This window comes from Notothenia coriiceps, unplaced genomic scaffold (genome assembly GCF_000735185.1).
Source record: "Notothenia coriiceps isolate Sejong01 unplaced genomic scaffold, NC01 NC01_scaffold00023584, whole genome shotgun sequence".
Taxonomy (NCBI): domain Eukaryota; kingdom Metazoa; phylum Chordata; class Actinopteri; order Perciformes; family Nototheniidae; genus Notothenia; species Notothenia coriiceps.
In genome coordinates this window covers 57,395-75,429 of record NW_011356285.1, presented here as the reverse complement: position 1 = coordinate 75,429, position 18,035 = coordinate 57,395, and the positions used below count along the sequence as shown (strand labels likewise).

Sequence of the window (18,035 nt, the reverse complement as noted above, 5' to 3'; positions counted from 1 at the left end):
CTGTCGTCTCGTCGTGTGTGTGTGTGTGTGTGTGTGTGTGTGTGTGTGTGTGTGTGTGTGTGTGTGTGTGTGTGTGTGTGTGTGTGTGTGATCTGGTGCTAGCTCGGAGATTAGAAGCCCCCCCCCCAGAGGATGTGAGGTCATCACACATAAAACAGGCTCACATGGAGAGGATACTAGATAAGTTTGCGCACTCATTACACTACACATTTTTCTTGGATTAGTTAACACCATAGTCCCTAATATATTTGTAGATAGGCAGGAAATGGAATTAAATCGAGAACAATGTTTCATTGCGGAGGACCCCCTGTTTTGTGTCCCCCCCACTTCTCAAACCAAAGTTACACCCTTGACTCTCAGTAATGAACTATACAGGTATTTCAATGTAAATAATTTGGTGTATGCAAAAGGAATATTATGTTGGTGCAGTGAAATAGACACATTAAACTCTTAGTCGAGCTTGTGCTCATTGGACGTTGCCATGGAGATCATTAAAGTTTTACATAGTATAATTCCGAGTCTTTTTGCAAGAGTATTTATTCATTTATATCTGTTGTTTGCTTCTGAAAATGGCCTAGAAGAGTCTTTGCTTTGGTCCAAAACTGATCTACAATATTTAACATTTGGTAAATGGCTTTTTTCCCCATTTTTAATGCAGTACTTTTCTGTCCCTTCTTTATTTAATTCAGTTCTGTGCATCTTACCGATGCTCTCATGGTTTCGTACAGCTTATTAGAGCGCCCACATTGCAGTCAGGGTCCCCCAGGGCCCCTCTGAGCACATGGGAACAAAGTTTGAGGCGCCTAAGGAGCACTTCAATTGCCAGAGAAACTGAAGAACTCAAGGAAACATGTTTGCATGTCACTGAGAGGCGATGTATAGATTCTGGCAGAGAATAGTTGGACTACGCTTAAAGAAGTAACTTGGCCAAGCTGGCTGCCAAAGCCCACAGACTGAAAAAATATCTCTGTTGTCTTGCTCATCTTTTAAATCCAAACAAGATGTATTTTTCCTCTTACAGTGCCTGTTGTCCTATTTTATTATCTAAATAATTTAGGTGTAAGTTGCCCAGTGTTAAAAATACTGGCCGTAGGGATGTCTGCCTTCCCTCCAATGGAACTAGATGGTGCTTCGCTTGTGGTTCTCAAAGATCCAAAAAGTACATTTAAAACTCCACAGCAATGTCTCGTTTAAGAAATCGTGAACAGGTCACCCAAAATACTCAACAGACCTTTGTTTTGAGCTGATTCATGTAGGGACTATTTTCTTTTTATCAAACTACATCGCCAACCATTTCACCTCGGAAGTAGGAAGTGTATGTCTGCTATTGGACATAAGACTTTGCTAAAATGTAGAGGAGACATTAACTGGATCATGAGAGCAGCTTGTTCATGTGTATAAACCAACTTTTGCGCGATGATACAGTAGAAAGGATTTTTTTCCTGTATTAATAATGGATGATAAATCAAACCCTTAGTAACCCAAACCCAAACAATCTAGATTGATAAGTAGCACTACATGCAAGAAAGAGAAATGTGTAGTTTTGATTTCCTGTTGAACTGTACATTTTTATATATTAGGAGTCAAGCAAACAGTAGAAACCTTGCATGACACATCTGAGGATTTAACTGGCCATTTGAGTATTTTGACTTTCTACGTCCTGTTGTTTCTGAAACCTTGACTTGAAATGTATATGTGCATAGGTTCATTACAATCTGTGAACTCAATCGTTACTGTCATTCAAACCTTTTGAGGAGGTTTGAGATCTGTAAGGCGGCTTGTTGCATGACAGCGGGGGAGCTGAAATAGTAATTTAATCTCTTTCAACAGGTGCCTCTGCAAACTCAATAGCCTGCCAAACACACAGAGAAATATTCTTGAACCCTGGCTTTAGTCAAGTATTTGGCTCTTTTGGAGAAACAATATATCCCTCAACAGATGGTTGTAACAAGAGGAACACCTTACAGAAATATACCTGATACACTGTTGGGGATTCCTGTCCTCGTTTGCTTGCTGCAACCTGGATTGTAAATCATATTTAATGTCACCAGACGTGAGGAATTTACAGTGTAGTGTAAGTGTGTAATTGCTGTAATGGAATGACGGGGCTGACCTTAAACTGTCGCAGCGAAGTACGCGACTGGTATCTCAGTAGTATACTCAGTATGCATGCATAATAAATGATGAATGCTGTGATACACATGTGAATATACTCTCTCTATTCATATACAAAGCCTGCTGTTTGCACTTTCAATTTGTAAAAGGCTCCACTTATTTGGAGTCTGGCTTCTTATCCAGAAATGTTAATACCACTCATCAACTGTGATTCAAAAATAAGCACCCAAGATCACTTCACTGTTTAAGAAATGCCATTAAAAGGGCAAATATGAATATGAATATATGGTGTATGAACTGATAAGGCCAGGACCCCCATAACAGAGCTCACAATCATTTTTCATTTATCCAAAAACAAGACAAAATTACAGTACTTTACTCTGGCTCGCGAAACTGCCAGAGTAAATGTTGCATTGGACTCGACCTGATGTTTTTGAGGGCGTGTCGGCCGCTGTAATTGGGCTGAAGGGCCAGAGAGAGGCAGTTAAGTTGTTAATCTCAGCGTCAGGATCTGTCTGGCATCCCGTCCCAAGCGTGTCAGCAAGTATAGTGGAAACGACGGCCAGCTTGAAAACACAAGCTGAGTAATACAGTGACTTCTATTGTTTTTGCCCAGCTCTTTAGCTCGTGCTCAAATGCTGGCACAGAGTACCGTAGATTAGAAACAGCGGTCTTAACCAGGGCTGGAATCCACATCGACCAACTTTATACTCCAACCCAAAAAAGTCTCTGGTGGAGCTGCTTGAGTGTATAGGACTGTTTCTGTAGCTCATTTTTATGTCCAGACTGGAAGTTCATTGGGTTAGTGGTCATAAAAAGAGGGTTTTATGTTCCGGGGACAATCGATTGAGGCCTGTCCCAGAATGGAGTTTTTCCGGCTTAATTAACAGAAAATGTAATTAGCTTAAAGCTGTGTTGTACCGCCATGCAAGTATTAAAGCTACATTTCAGAAATGAAGGGATTTGGTGGCAGGAAATATTGATTTCCTACCGAGAAGGAGCCCAGTGAGATTTGATGAGGTCTTGCTGCAGCATGAACGTCCTTGTAGTTAATGAAGTTGTTGCACTTGATGAGATTCAGCTATCAGAGAGCTTAGTTGGCTGCAACGAAGTCTCAACAATCTGTATGCTAAGCATTATGGTCTTTTGTAGGGTTATTTCAATTGATTTAACTGTAACTGCTTCTACAGGCTAGGGTAGGTATTATAACCCTTTTGTATGTTGGGGATCTCAATAAATGAATTGCTTACAGGGTCTTTGGAACCAAAAAGTTGGTAATTGCACTGCTTTTACGCCACATTTATTTTTTAAATGCCCTCTTAATTTGTGGATCAAGTAACATTTCTATTTATGTTGTCTTATACATTTTGGCAAGTATTTCTCTATTATCTAACAAAACTATCAAATTTTGCATTAATGTTGCATATCATGTATGTTTTCCAGCTCTTGTTTACGTGCACACAGTAACAAGAACAACAACAATGCTACACCAGTGCTCTAAGCCCGAGCTAAACAAGACCAGATGTGAACGAGGAACATGGTCTCTGTATTCCCCTGTGCCTTGGTTGCTCATGGCATCACGCTACCTCCGACTGGCCAGGACAAATTGACCTCAGACAGAGCGATTTGAAAACTGTTGTGGAGTGCACTTCGTTCCTCAAGGCAGTTCTTCTTTCTCTCTTATTATGTTGTAATAAAAGCTAAGACAAGTGAATACTTTGAGATTTTGTGACCCAGTTATTGTGGGATGGACTGCCTCATCCATTTAGTCTGCATGGATGTTGAAGTGTGCAGCTAAGGTAGAAAGGGGAAAAAGGAAACTAGAAGAGTGAAATAGTATGAAACTAGAAGGGCACTCGGAGAGAGCAAACCTCCGTCAAGGCCGTTTCCATAAGTGAAAAATAGTGTGTGTATCCACCCCGTGATTCAGATTCTGCTCCAAAATGTAATGGTGTTCCTTGGACAATGCTACACCATTCCTCTATGTATATTGGGCCAAAAGTTTTTCATAATAACGTAGACAAACAAACAACCCAACAAGCGGAGCCAAAATACAACCCCCTTGGCGGAGGCAATAATAATGTACAGAGTACAGAGTACAGGGAGTAGTTTTGAACCAAGAAAGCCCCTCACTAGCAGCCCTGGTCTGTTCAGTACAATGCCTTAGGTCTTTCAGAAATGGACATAGTACTGATGATTTGCACAAGACTTAGAACTTGTACTGATAGTACTTCTAGTGGAGATGACAAAGGCTCAGCATAACCCTTAGGATTAATTTTCTGAGTAGAAACAATCTTCATGGCAAATTTCATGGAAATCAGTAAATTCAGTTTTACATATGTTGTCATGGAGGAGTCGAAACTGTGGAGCCTTTTGACATGATGGCAGTGCTACATGAAAGCAGACGGTTGATGGAGTTTTGACCCCAGGTGCTCAAGGAAATATCAGGGACATCATCCTAATCATTGAGCACCGTGTTCCTGGGTAGACCTCTGAAATGGCGCTCATTGTTGGCTGTTTCCCACAGTTAGAGAAATAGTTGATAAACTATAATGACACTCGGAGAGCGTGGACCTTCTCTAGGCCCATGGTGCATTTACGTGCTCCTCGTATAGTCAAAGTTCCTAAATTGGGAAGTGGTTCTCCAACTTTGGTGTGTTTATGAGCGTTAAGTTGTTATGTGGTAACTTGAAAGAGGATGTGTAATATTTCAATGTTCAGAGCGTTTACAGTGGTTTAAGAGTTTTTACTTAAGGGTGCGTTCATGTACATTTTCTGAGACGGGAACACATTTTTCGATTATTACATCTCCTTAATGTTTGCATCTGTGTGTATGTTCAAGTCGCAGTGTGTTTTATAGTCTATGATTTACCTGCAATAACCATTAAACAATCAGAGCTATGCTATTTTAAATTGACTTAATCTTTCTTTGTGTCCATGCACAGGAGCAAGAGGATCCCAACAAGCTTGCGACCAGCTGGCCTGACTACTACATCGACCGCATCAACTCCATGGCTGCTGTAAGTCTGTTCACTTTTACTAAAATCTCCAGTTGAATACAACATATTACATATTGCTTCCAACCTTTAAGCAGAGACAATCTTATTTGTATCTTTTTTTTATCACTATTCGAGAAAATTACCTTTTTAAAGATTTGTAAAATTCTACTAGTAGCATTACCTAAAACAAATCATCATGAAACTAACCCAGTTGATTACTTACATTAAGGCAATTGTTTTAATTACAACTTTTTCTGAATGTGTATATATAAGTATGCAAATTAGGCATTATCTTATGCTTACCTTTTTTTTAATGAGGAAATTATACACCAAATTAAAAAAAAATGTCCTCAAGTCTGAAAGGAGACATGTTATGTTCCCCTTAAAGGTAGGGTAGGTAAGAATGGAGAAACCAGCTCGAGTGCGCTAGAATTTGAAAGTACGCAACCGGAAAAAATCTGCCCCTTCCTTCAGACTTCCTTACAGAGCCCCTCCTCCAACACACACGGACGCGCACATGACCAATGAGGGCACGAGATAAGTTTGTGCAGGAGATTGAAGACTGACAGGCAGGTAGGCCATCCAGTTATTTTAGCCAGGCCGGCTCAGATAATTGGTCGTGCTTTTTACAGCGCCACGGCTTCCACATATGACATTTTTTTATGTCATTCATTTAATTTAATCTTTTATTTGGCAGGGACAATGCACAGTGATGAACACTTAAAACATGAAAAATGTGTCAAGCGTTAATATGTTTCTTAAAAGTCAAGTTCGAGTCCAGTATGACTCCAAGATACTTGAAGTGGGGGACTAGTTCTATTTCTGCTCCGTTTAAAAACACATTGGATCCTTCGATTTTGACTGGTCGTTTACTGAACATCATGCATACTGTTTTTTTTGCACTTAACTGTAAGCAAATGTTGTTCAGCCAGTGTTGAACCTTGTCCAAAGCTTTTGAGAGACAACATGAGATCATTTCAGTGTTCTTCCCATGTACAAAGATGACCGCATCATCGGCATACATTTGCACATTCAACTCAGGACACACATTAGGCAAGTCATTAATGTACAGTGAAAACAGTAATGGTCCAAGAATGGAACCTTGTGGAACCCCAACAGGGTTGACAAGGTAGGGGGATTTGGCACTATTGACCAAAACACACTGTTTTCCGTTCGATAAGTAAGACTTAAACCAATGTATAGAAACTGCAGAAAAATTGAAATGAGTCAGATTTGCAAGGAGTATGTATTTATTATCAAAGCATTTAATGTATTCATTGCTATCGGGATGTTAAGAGCATTCCATGGAGTTTAACAAAAAGTGTTTCTGAAGCGAATTACCTACCCTACCTTTAATAGCACTCTCTTAAACTTGTAAAAGCAAAAATGTTTGTGTAGTGCCCATCTTGCTTCCTCATAATTACTATATAATTCACTTTCTGAGCATCTGACCACCACTCATGAGAGGTCACTGTTCACTCAGTCATCCCCTCTCACAATCTTGGCTCATTTTTATCGTGTCCCTGCTGACTGCTCGTTATATTCGCATAGCCACATTCCTGCGCTGTGACCCCGGCATTCACACACACACACTGTGATGACAAAAGGCCATTTAAACACTCAGCAGTTCAGCCAGCAGGAACGACTGTCAAACACAGAGCCACACACAATATTCATTTTTTTCTAGCAACTTTGGCCGCCAGTAGGAACAGCGTGATGCTTTCAAAAAGACATCCAGTTTGGGACAGTGACCTCTGACCCGGAGTCCTTATGTGGACGACAAGTTGGCTCCCTAATGTTTGCAGAGCATAAAACATGACATTTTAAGAGGGGCTCTTCAAAGTTGACATGTAAGCATGACATTTAGAGTCATTGGTGGAGAAAGTCTTAATGGACTTTTCAACCATCCGACTAGAGCGATTTTTTTTCTAAATCTAGCCAAGTGGTTCCAAGCCATGAATCGGATAAAGTGATTAACCATAACTTACAATATAAATGTAGGGCCAACAAAAGTAATGGCATTTCATATCTGTTTATTACCATGTTGTTTGTTTTTGGGGCGAAAAAGACCCTATACTATAGCAACAACCCATGTGAAGGGTTGCTATTTTTACAGCTTTTTGTTTACTGCCTCCACTCCGGGGACGAGAACGGGCTACTTCTGTAGGTACCTGAGCTCAAGTCTGGAGAAACAATTTTGCTGTCATTCTTTTGAAGGCTCAGGCGGCACGCACACACTCTCGCAGACGTGCACAATATTTTAGTCGAGAGAAAGTGCTGATTTGTGAGTTGCCAGGAATTTTAAATCCACCAGGGCTGCAGCGGTGCCTCTGTGCTATTATGTGTCAGACACGCCGTTAGAGTTATGTTTCAGCCTGACTTTTCCTTTTTTACTGTACCTACTGTGCAAAACAACCTGAGTCTGTAAGTGATGTGTATTAAAGTCTTGACTTTTTTAATAAAATAAAGTGGAGCATTGTGCCAATTAGATGAGATATTGGCGTTCACTTGCTCCAGGCCTTTTCTAGAAAGTCTCAGTTCATAGAATTGCACAACAAGTAATGGAAAAAATGTGTTTTAAAAAAAAAGAAAAGGAAAGGACACAAGTCTATTCAAATTTAAAGTTATTTAACAATTGTTTTTTTGATTCAAATAAATCAAAATAAGGTTTGGCAGAAAGATATTTTTTGCAATTTTCCTCCAATTAGTCCCTTGGTAAAGCATCACTTGACCACAGTCTCCCCTATTCACTATTAGTCGACCATTTCCCTCCTATTCCTTAATTGTTTTTAACTCCCACCATCAATCATCCATTTTCTCCAGCACCGTGAACCAGGCAGCATCGTGACAAAAGCGATTTTCAACATTTGGAGGTCCTCTGCTCATCCATGACTTCATGTCTTGGCCCCTTTCCGTGCTCACAAGGGAAGGCCCCTTCACAGCAGCTGAGTTATTGGATGAGCTCATTTTGTCATTGATGCCCTGAGAGATACAACCAGCATCTTGATGTTCATTCATAAAGTCAGAGTCCTGATGTTGCTGGTTGTCGTGATAATTCAAATGTCTTCGTGACTCTCTGACAAGTTGCTTTCAAGTGTTACATCTAGTTTTTTAGCTGTTAACTGATTTCATTTATTTGAATTAAGCAGTTTATTTAGTGAAGCCTGTTTAACGTGATACACATTTGTTAAAGTAGCCTACATTTAAAAGTCAACCTTTACCTGTGCAATAAGAACGTACAATATGTTTGTTACCTGCTTTTTTGGCTGATACCGATAAGTAAACTGACAATTTAAATGTTCTTTACAAAATAAGTTAAAAACCTTTAAACGTTGCACATCGGAGGGTAACATGAAATGATCAAAGATGGATGATCTATACCATACCTCAATAAATCTAACATCACTATTCAAAAAAATACAAAACACAGTTCTGAATCTTTAAATGTTTTTTGTTTTTTTCTGATAAAGTAAGTCATAAACCATCTCTGAAGTTTCAGAAACTGTGAAAAAGTTTTTGAGTTCCCCAACCATTCTCTAAATGATGTCAAATCTATTTTTTTAAGATTTTATTCACTGTTCTTGTCAGTGCTCTAGTAAAACTTGAGCTTAATGGCAAAGCTTCTGTTTTGGGAAGTTCTGTCCAGTTTACAAGCTACATTGCTTAGCTGTGACGTTAACAACATGGTTTCTTACCATCTACCTGGCATTCAGTTGAACTCTAAACAGAGCTGTTAATGCCACGTGTTTCCGATCACATCATTCCTATCCATTTCAGTTGTTAGTTTATAGCCACATAGTAACTGCTACGTTTCAGCTTGTCTTTTGTTAGCTTAATTATGTTTTGTGCCTCTAACTATTTCAATAAATACTTTTTACTTTGCGCATCAGTGACCCACATGGTCTTTATTAAGGTTTTGATGAGCTGCACTCACCACTCACTGGGTTAACAACGCACCAATGACCAGCTTGAGGGCATGGATCTGGCTCTGGGGGGCACTTCCCATAATGCGGATTAAGGGAAGTACCTTCTGCTGGTTTACCAACAGGCTGTAATAGCATCCTCATGTGCCCATTGGCCAAAAGTTCGGAATGACTTTACGAATAGCAGATGTAGCAAGGAGCCATTTGGCGAGACTCATTGACATGTTGAGCTGGCTCGCAGCACGACCAAAACATCCACTCTCCCCAACACTTGTTGTGTCCAACTTCCCATTGACTATGAACATATTCCTTGAGAGAAACAGGAGCCAGAGCCTTTGCTTCTTGGCACAGGGTCCGCGAGCCATCTGGACTTGAGGCTAGGTCGACGCGATGGATGTTTTGACTGCACTGTTTCTAGATTAAACACTTAGAACAGAGCTATTGCGAGGTAGTCAAACATGGGGTCCAACATCTCTTAGCAACGCTGGCTCAAAAAGTACGATCTTGATTTGGAATATTTGCACCAAATTATGACCTGTATGCCTTTTTTTCTTTTACAAATATTTTAAGGACTGGAAAACAGGGTCACATTCAAGCAAATATTTATTCAAGGCAAATTAATAGTCAGCTTTTTGACTAGCCTACTTCACTGAAACGCACACTGTTTGAACCTTAGCAGTTGGCAGTGACTTGCCTTGGAAAAAGCCTGCAGAGGCTAAACAGAAGCGCTGTGGCCCTGACTAATGGGAGCACAGCATCTCTTTGATGTTGCTGCGGGGAGCCTTTAAGTGATGCAGAAATGAATTAACACTACCACCGGTCTAAGTGCTTTTTTTTTAAAGATTTGTTGTAGCTTGATTTGAGTTAATTGCCTGCCTGAATTATTTTGGCACCTTATATAACTTCAAACAGGGGAAACAAAATGGGAAGAGGGAGCTACTAATGAGGCTCTAATTATCTGTGATGCAAATTGAAAACAATGTTTTATATATGTACTATTGTTAGATGGCTTCCAAAATAAGATAACCTTTCTAGTTTTCAGCAATATCCATCAGCTTTGTATTCACTTTTATTATAATTATCGATCAATATGTCGATTATTTTCTCGAATACTCTTAAAGTTTGGTTTATAAAATGTCATAAAATACCAGTTTCCCAAAGTTATGTCTTTAAATACCTTGTTTTCATAGTCCAACGCCTAAAGATAATCAGTTTAATAAGATATAATACACAATTTTGAAAGAAATCTACAGTTTTGTATTTGCAAAAGTAGACGTTTTTCTGACGATCAACGAATCAATTTATCGACTTATCATTGCAGCTCTATGTTTCACTAAATTCAATTTTTATTTAATTTCTCCGAATTTTCTGCAGATGCAGACCCTGTTTGCCTTTGACGAGGAGGAAATGGAAATGAGGAACAAGGTGGTGGAAGATCTGAAAACAGCACTTCGGACTCAACCAATGAGGTAAGAGGACATTTTCCTCTGCTGCAGGCACCACAGAGCTCTGCAATGCTCACTTCTCCTTAAAGTCATGCATTCCTACTATAGGACTTGTTGAGGTTATGCCGCATGTATTACATCCAAGTCTGTCTCTTGTCATGGCAGGGTTACATTTAAAAAAAAAGAAGAAAAAAGATCTTTAAATATCTTCCAATTAAAATACGCCCAATTAATGATATCGTTTCTATTCCTGACATGGGCATCCACAGCTGTTAGGCTTCACTCGTCACCAAAAAAAAAACACAAGGACATTGGACAGACCTCTAATACAAACCGCCCTCCTCTCCCCCCGTCAGCAGCTCCTTTAAGTCCGTCCCTCAGCCCGTGCCAGTTGCATGATGCAGTGGTCTGGACCAAAAGCGGGGGTGTTGAGTTTTCACAAGTGACAGACCTAATGTGCAGAGTGACATAAACCCGCGGCAGCCTCAGTGTCTGGGTCATGTCTGGGTTAAATGTGTGTTTGAAGGCCAAGTGTGCGTACGCTTGGCTGTGTTTGTTTCGGTGCATGTAGGGGTATCCAAAACACCATAACTAGAAACACGGCTGGTAAGAAGACACTAGATTCCAGATGCATGGCATAAGTTGTGTGCATTTATACCAGCAACTTGCTTGAGTTGTTGTAATAAGATGAGGGAAAAAATGAATCCCGTAAACCTGGGACAACAAAATGTGGACTTATATCTGGTCAACGTGTCCATTCAAACAGGCTTTTTGAAGATTTGCATGTCAGGAAATGCGATGAGTGGAATCTTGTCATGTCATTTATGTCATAACCTGCTTTAGCACTAAATCATACAAATGCACAAACATATCACAATACTCCTTTATTAGTAACTCTTAAGAGTGGTAAAGCTCTTTTTTCTCACTAGTTGATGTCACAGTAGATTTCCAGAGTTGATACACAAAAAAGGCTTGTAAAGGCAACATCACTTAGAACTTTGTCTTGAAGAGTTATGATTCTCCCTTAGTCAGTATCAGTATTGTGTGGTTTGGACAGTTCAAACTGTAAAGATGGTACATTATCCAAAAGGTACATGCTGAATGTTATGCTAAAAGGTATTTCAGGTCAACAGTGATACATCTTAGATTTTTTTACTATTTTGATCATTTGCAGGTGTTTAGCCACTCTGTTTCCCCTATTTATCACTAACTCCTTTTACTTTATTCAAGTGTATTCTATCATCCTCAACAAAAGTGGCTGTGATCAGTAATACCCCTGCACCCAGGCTGTACCCTGAGTGAGTTATTGCCCATTAGCACGCAGATGTGTTTTTCAGTGATGTGGGGAACAGGTGTGTCCCACAGTATATGAGTTTTCAGGGAAAGCCAGGGCAGCGTGTAAATGTCCTCTCCTTGGTGACAAATGGGTGACAAAAAAAGAGGACTTTCTGCTTGATAGAGTGTGTGTGCGGTACTTTTTTCCTTTATGGCAGCAGTTACTGAGACACGGTGGCATCTATGTGTTGATTTGTGTGTTTGGATGAGTGCCCGATACTCCCTCCCTCCCTCCGGTATTTCAGAGAGGCAGCTGGGTCTGCTTGTGAAGAGGTGCCCTTGTGCCCTAAGCCCGCTCTGCAGGGCCACAGGACACAAACACATGGTGGGCATGCAGGGTGCCAGGCAGAGCGCACAAAACAGCACATTGTCAGCAGAGAACCCACTCACTGCCTGATTGTCATCCCCATTGAAAAAACGAGGTGACAAGGTTTGGAAGATATGTTCCCCTAGCGGTAATGAATATGGAATGTGATAATGACACCGACAATAATAGTTATTTCAAGGTAGCAGCATTGAAAAGCTTCAGAATATCTATTTCAAAGTTAAATGATTAAATTACTACTTATTAAAACAATGTAAGTGTATATTTAATTGTAACAGGATACATTTTTAAAGTAACCCTCCCGACCCTAGTAATGCAGGCGTTAATATTCCACTAAGAGTTTAGTAACGTGTTGTATTCCTGCTTTCTCAACTGAATTAAAACCTAACAACTGGAAGCAGAATGACTACTGATGTCTTTAATATGTCTTAAGCATTGTGGGTAATGTAGGAGAACGGAGGTAGACGACAACAATGTTGGTTAAAGAAGCCCTTTTATGCTTTTTTGAGTTATCCTTTTCCTGTAGTGTGTCATATAGGTTTGTGTGCATGTAAATGGTCTGCAAAGGCTAAAATCCAAAAGTTTCAGAAATGTCTCTCCCACACATTGTACATGATATACTAAGAGGCGGGACATCTTCGTAGATTCATCTTCTTATTACAGACACATGCATTTCCTAACATTTGGACTACCTATGTTGTAAATGTATTATCTCTTTGATTTACACACGGCATCTATTGCACGTCTGTCCGTCCTGGGAGAGGGATCCCTCCTCTGTTGCTCTCCCTGAGGTTTCTCCCATTTTTTCCCTTTAAACTGTGGGTTTTCTCCGGAAGTTTTTCCTTGTACGATGTGAGGGTCTAAGGAAAGAGGGTGTTGTTTTTTGTCATACTGATATTCTGAACAATCTGTGCTTATTGTATTAGCTGTAAAGTGTCTCTACTGTAGGCTATTTTTATTATATGTCCAGCACTTTGGCTCGACCAAAAATCGTTTATAAATGTGCTATATAAATAAAACTTGATTTGATTTGACATCTCTAAACAGTTGACCAATCACAACAGAGCTGGCCAGCTAACCAATCAGAGCAGACTGGGCTCTGGTTTCAGACAGAGGGTGAAAAGAGGTGCTGCAGCACAGGCAGTATGAGAAAGAGCTTTCTGAACATTATAGCATGTAAACATTTCACACAACCAATGTAATGGCCCAGATGTCTTATCTACAAATATACATTTGATTAATCACAAACAGCCATAAACAGAAACATTTAGAAACTGGCTATGTTTGTCTCTTAGTGAGTTTACAGCTTATCTGGTTCCGCTACCAGCTGTTATTGCTTTGCTTACCATCTGTCAAATGGAGCTTGAACCATCACCTGTGTTTACTCACATAAAGCTGAAGTGGGCATATGAGGGCCAGCATGCAAACACGAACTGCTACAGCCATGTAGTCAGCCTGGTGTCAATTTAGCTTCCAGATATTTAAATATTTACCCTCCCTTGTGGTTCTTAAGCTACACATTCAAGTGTGCTTACATACAGTAAGCACTGTTGACCCATTAAATCATCTGCGCTGATGTTTACGTGCGTGTCGAGGAGCATACCATGTGCACATGCTTGTATCTCACCATCGTGTCATTTCCCTGGTGAAATAACTCTGAGAGGACAGGAAATGAAGGTCACTGAGGCCGTTCTGGCCCAGAATGCATCACATTCCCGGGGCTCACGTCTGCAGAGCATCGCAGCGCTTCCCAAGAAGGTTTTCGCAGGACATTGTTTCTGCAAATGTCATCCAGCAAGAATATTGACTCGAGTGGACTGCAGGCGTTCCCCCTGCTCCTGTGTAAATAGCTCATTGGACCATTTGCTACCCCCACATGCAAATATTATCTTTTAAAACATTTTACCGCCGGATCTCTCAAAGGTTTTGCCTAACAGAATTGGAACCTTTTTTCCCCAAATACATTAGAGGAGGAGCGCAGTATCACACATTTAAAACATCTTGGATGGGCTGCTTTTCTCAGAGAGCAGATTTCTCTTCCCTTGGAACTTAGCATGTAATGGGGGGGGCGGATAAAGACAAATACAGTTTGTAGATGCATGAAGCTTTAAGAGCAGGTTGTTTTTGTTGGAATGGCAATGAACAAATGGAGAGGAGGAGAGTGATGATGTTAGGAGAGGGAGTTGTTTACTGTTCTTACTGACAGACATGTGGTGAATTAAATCAGCTCTATAACACAGCAGGTGAATAGGGTAACACTTTTAACTTGCATACAGTATATCACCATGAAACTTCCCAGTTGATTACTAGATAATATTGTGTTGTCTTATAAGTCGTCTGAAATGTTATGCTGTATTATGAAATATGTGCTTATTCGCAGACAATTACCTAACAGAAGTCTGAGCATTGGATAAAGACACAAATAGATAAACTATTTCCACCAGTCTGAAAGAAAACATGTTATGGAAGCAGCCAAAACTCTCAAAATGTACCACTCCATGAGAAAACTGTTTGCCTTTAGTGTCACACGCTCACAAATAAGTCACAGCAGACTGTATTTTCATATTGTATAACTGTGTTAAAAAAACAGCAACACACACATAAACTTCTCCCTGTAGGTTTAACAGTAAACTAAGTCTATAAAAGCCATTCCCTTCCTGCCATGATATACTATACACATCACAGATGCGCAGCTTGGCTCGTGGTTTTATTGTGATCTCTACATGTGTGTGTCAGTTTTTATGTGTGTTGCCCTTAGTTTTTTTTACCACAGCTTATATGCTGGGCCTCACATCAAGTAAAATGTATTTGAGTGAGAGCAGTGCTGATATCATATGACTTGTCTTCCAACGCTGCAGACACCTCGGTCCAATAGTTAAAAGCACACCTCTGAAGGACCTCGGGGGCCCTTGTTCAAACTCTGACTCTTTTAACGTAAGACATAGGCGCATGTGTTTGTGTGCCTTAGGGTAGGTGAGTGGGTGTTTGATGGAGATGTTAAGTGTGTGCGAACGGGGTGATTAAATGTAGTGCGGAAGAGAGGCAGGGAGCACATGGTGGCTTGAGTGTAGCGTTCTGATAAGTTTGTATGGTTAGGCTTTGAGGCAAGACTGAACTCTCGACCAACGTGTCACGCACGGGTCGCCCACAGTTAAAAAAAGGCTGCATGTTTTTGCCTCTGGAGCTAAAACCTCAAAAAGTCCAGTTGGTTGGAATGAATTTAAATTTGAGCATCTGGTTCTGCACTGTCTTCCTCATTCAGAGTATTGTCAGCATTTGGTTGAGGGGTTTTACGCTGTTTAGAACAATGAAAATAACATGACTATTTTTTAGCGTAACCAACCACACTGGCAAATACTGTAAAAATGTTTTGCTACCTCTGGGTTTTATTTCAATTTCAATCAGCACCTCACATTACCTTTGACCGTCCTTGGCCTCAACACACTGTCACTTTCGTTATGTCTTGTCCCATGCCAAGTTATATTCCTCGCTTCTTTCCATTGTCTGTCTGAACAGCTTGATGTGTGGTTAGCTCGACCTTGGTATTGTTCAGCTCTGCCTGAGCTCATATTGTATGCAGCAGTTGTCGAGCTCTCACTGTCTCGAACGCAAACCCAGCGGCTTTTCAAGTATGCAGCGGTGGTTCCAAGAACAAAACAAAAAAGGGAAAAAGGCCTGCACGCCACTCGCCTCAGCATGAATGTCAGCGGCTCCAAAGTCAGGGGAGATGGGGTCCATTGATTTCTCAGAGAGCAGAATTCTGATCGCTAGAGAGAAGATGAAAGATGCGGAGCGGAGAAGAAAGTTATGCCATGTGTTTTTGTGAAATGTTGAGCATGTATGCAACAGGTCTCCAACAGATCCTTAAAAACCTATAAAACACATTTTGTATTCATTAATCTAAAATTGAACCATTAGTTTGTATATGGTAGGAATTCTCAAATATGACAAGTAAACTGGTTAAATTATAATACCACAGAATATTTCTTAATTGAAAGGAAAGCAAAAAACTGCACTGAAGGCTTTCCTTGACTGTCTTTGGCAATAGTTAGATTAACAGATGGTTCTATGGATAACCTGAAAAGTATTTTTGAAAGTTCCTGCCCTTTTCCTAACGGTTTCCAATTATGTTTCTGTGGAAATGTACCGTCTGGCACGTCAGGTCAGAAAATGGACCAGTCAATGTATACAAGACAAGTGTTTACAACTTAACTGGAATACCACAAGGAGATTAAAAAACAACTAAGTCAAACTTTAACACACTCCTGTTGTGTTTATCATTTCTTTCTTCTTCCACCCCTCTACCCCTACCATCACAATTTATCCTCCTTTCTCTGTTCAAGTGAATGCACTGGTGCATAGGATCAGTTCATCCATTCTTTTTGTGCACGTGTGCCTGGCAAGCTTTTGGCTAGGCAGCAGATCCAAGTAAAGCAGGCAGCGAGCGAAGCCTTGAATCCCGTCCACCCTCTTGAACCTCCCTCCAACACCAACATCTCTCACCCTCCTGCTTTCCATACGTTAATCACAAGGATGTTCAGCTTAATTTCTCTCCCGGAATGAAACCTTTTTCTCTCTGAGGCGGACAACCGCTGATATAAGATGTGTGACTTGAAACAGTTGGATCATTTCTGCCTTGCTCTAGTTCCAGTGTCTGTGCTTCATCTGAATCAAGTTGTAGCTAATGTACTCGATTGATTTTTTTTTCGCAACCTTGGTGGGGAGCTATGGCCGACATGGCAGCTTAAGCAAGAAGCACACTGTCTGTTGTGTGCGCGGTCTTTACCATTCAAATACATTGTGGGGGAAGGTCGGCTGTAAGCGTGCATGCATGTATGACCTCTTGATCTAACACTGTGGGGCTGCTGGAGATCACAGGATTGTGTCTTTGAGAGATTTACTGGTCATGCCAGGTGAAGTCTGCGCGTGTGTGCCTATGTATGCTGGAAAATCGATGACTGATCGTGTGTAGGGATAATAATTGGATGATTTACATTTGTCATTGTTTTGTCCATGCTTGCTCGAGCCAAGTGGAACTTCTGACAATGTATCTGTTGCAATGAGGGGCAATACATTTTTAACTCAGACCCTCTCCTCTTTTCTTCACTGTCCACCCCTCTTCTCTTTTCCTCTATTCGTCCTCTGGCTCTTTACTCCTAATACAAGCCCTCATTTGTTTGATTATTTATGAGGCCTATCAGGAATCTTAGTGAGTGGGAAGGTCATTTACAATAGAGCCCACGGTGTTCTCACTAGATGTGACTTCGCTCAATGTTTACACGTCCTGCCTGTCATTCAGAAAGGTCTGCTTCTCATCCAGCGAGGGTAATGACTTGCTGAGTTTTAATTAGTTCAACTAATTAGGGTTGTCAGTAGGAGATTGGATGACATAGGCAATTCTTGATTGGTAGCACTTAATAGGGGGATTCCGTCAGTTTTAAACAAAAAGGTCAGTGTCCTCGTTATGTGGAGTACTAACTGTTTTTAGGATCTTGGCCTTTATTACTGACTAAAAGTCGGGATATTAAGATTGTGATAATTAACCAATTCTAACAATTTTGATGATCAACTGTTTGAGTCGATTACAGCCAAACCTTTGCTTTTTCACACCCCTCAAATGAAAAGAAAAGACCTACTGCTTTGATCAGTTCTTTATTATTATTCATTTTTAATTTAACTTATATTTTTGGACTATAGTGAATTGAAGGCTTTAAACCGTGGGATATTGTGAAGAGGAATTTAAAGATATCTGATTATCAGATAAAAAAAGTGTTATATTGATAAAGCATATTTGACGAGATGACAGAAACACCAGAGAAATAAATGAGGAATGGTCTACAGCAATATGTGAACTTCATGGTTTATGAGAACCAGGGCACTGCAGCATATCATA

At 40.4% G+C, this 18,035-nt stretch overlaps 1 protein-coding gene across 4 annotated transcripts in view; it reads left to right on the top strand.

Annotated features, from left to right (window-relative positions):
- daam2 (dishevelled associated activator of morphogenesis 2) overlaps positions 1-18,035 on the top strand; it is a 74,914-nt gene that overhangs the window by 29,826 nt on the left and 27,053 nt on the right. For all 4 annotated transcript variants that reach the window (XM_010781769.1, XM_010781767.1, XM_010781768.1 and 1 more), the window contains exons 4-5: positions 5,061-5,135; positions 10,412-10,506. In XM_010781769.1, coding sequence (XP_010780071.1) covers positions 5,061-5,135; positions 10,412-10,506 — 170 coding nt within the window. The remainder of the gene's footprint in view (positions 1-5,060; positions 5,136-10,411; positions 10,507-18,035) is intronic.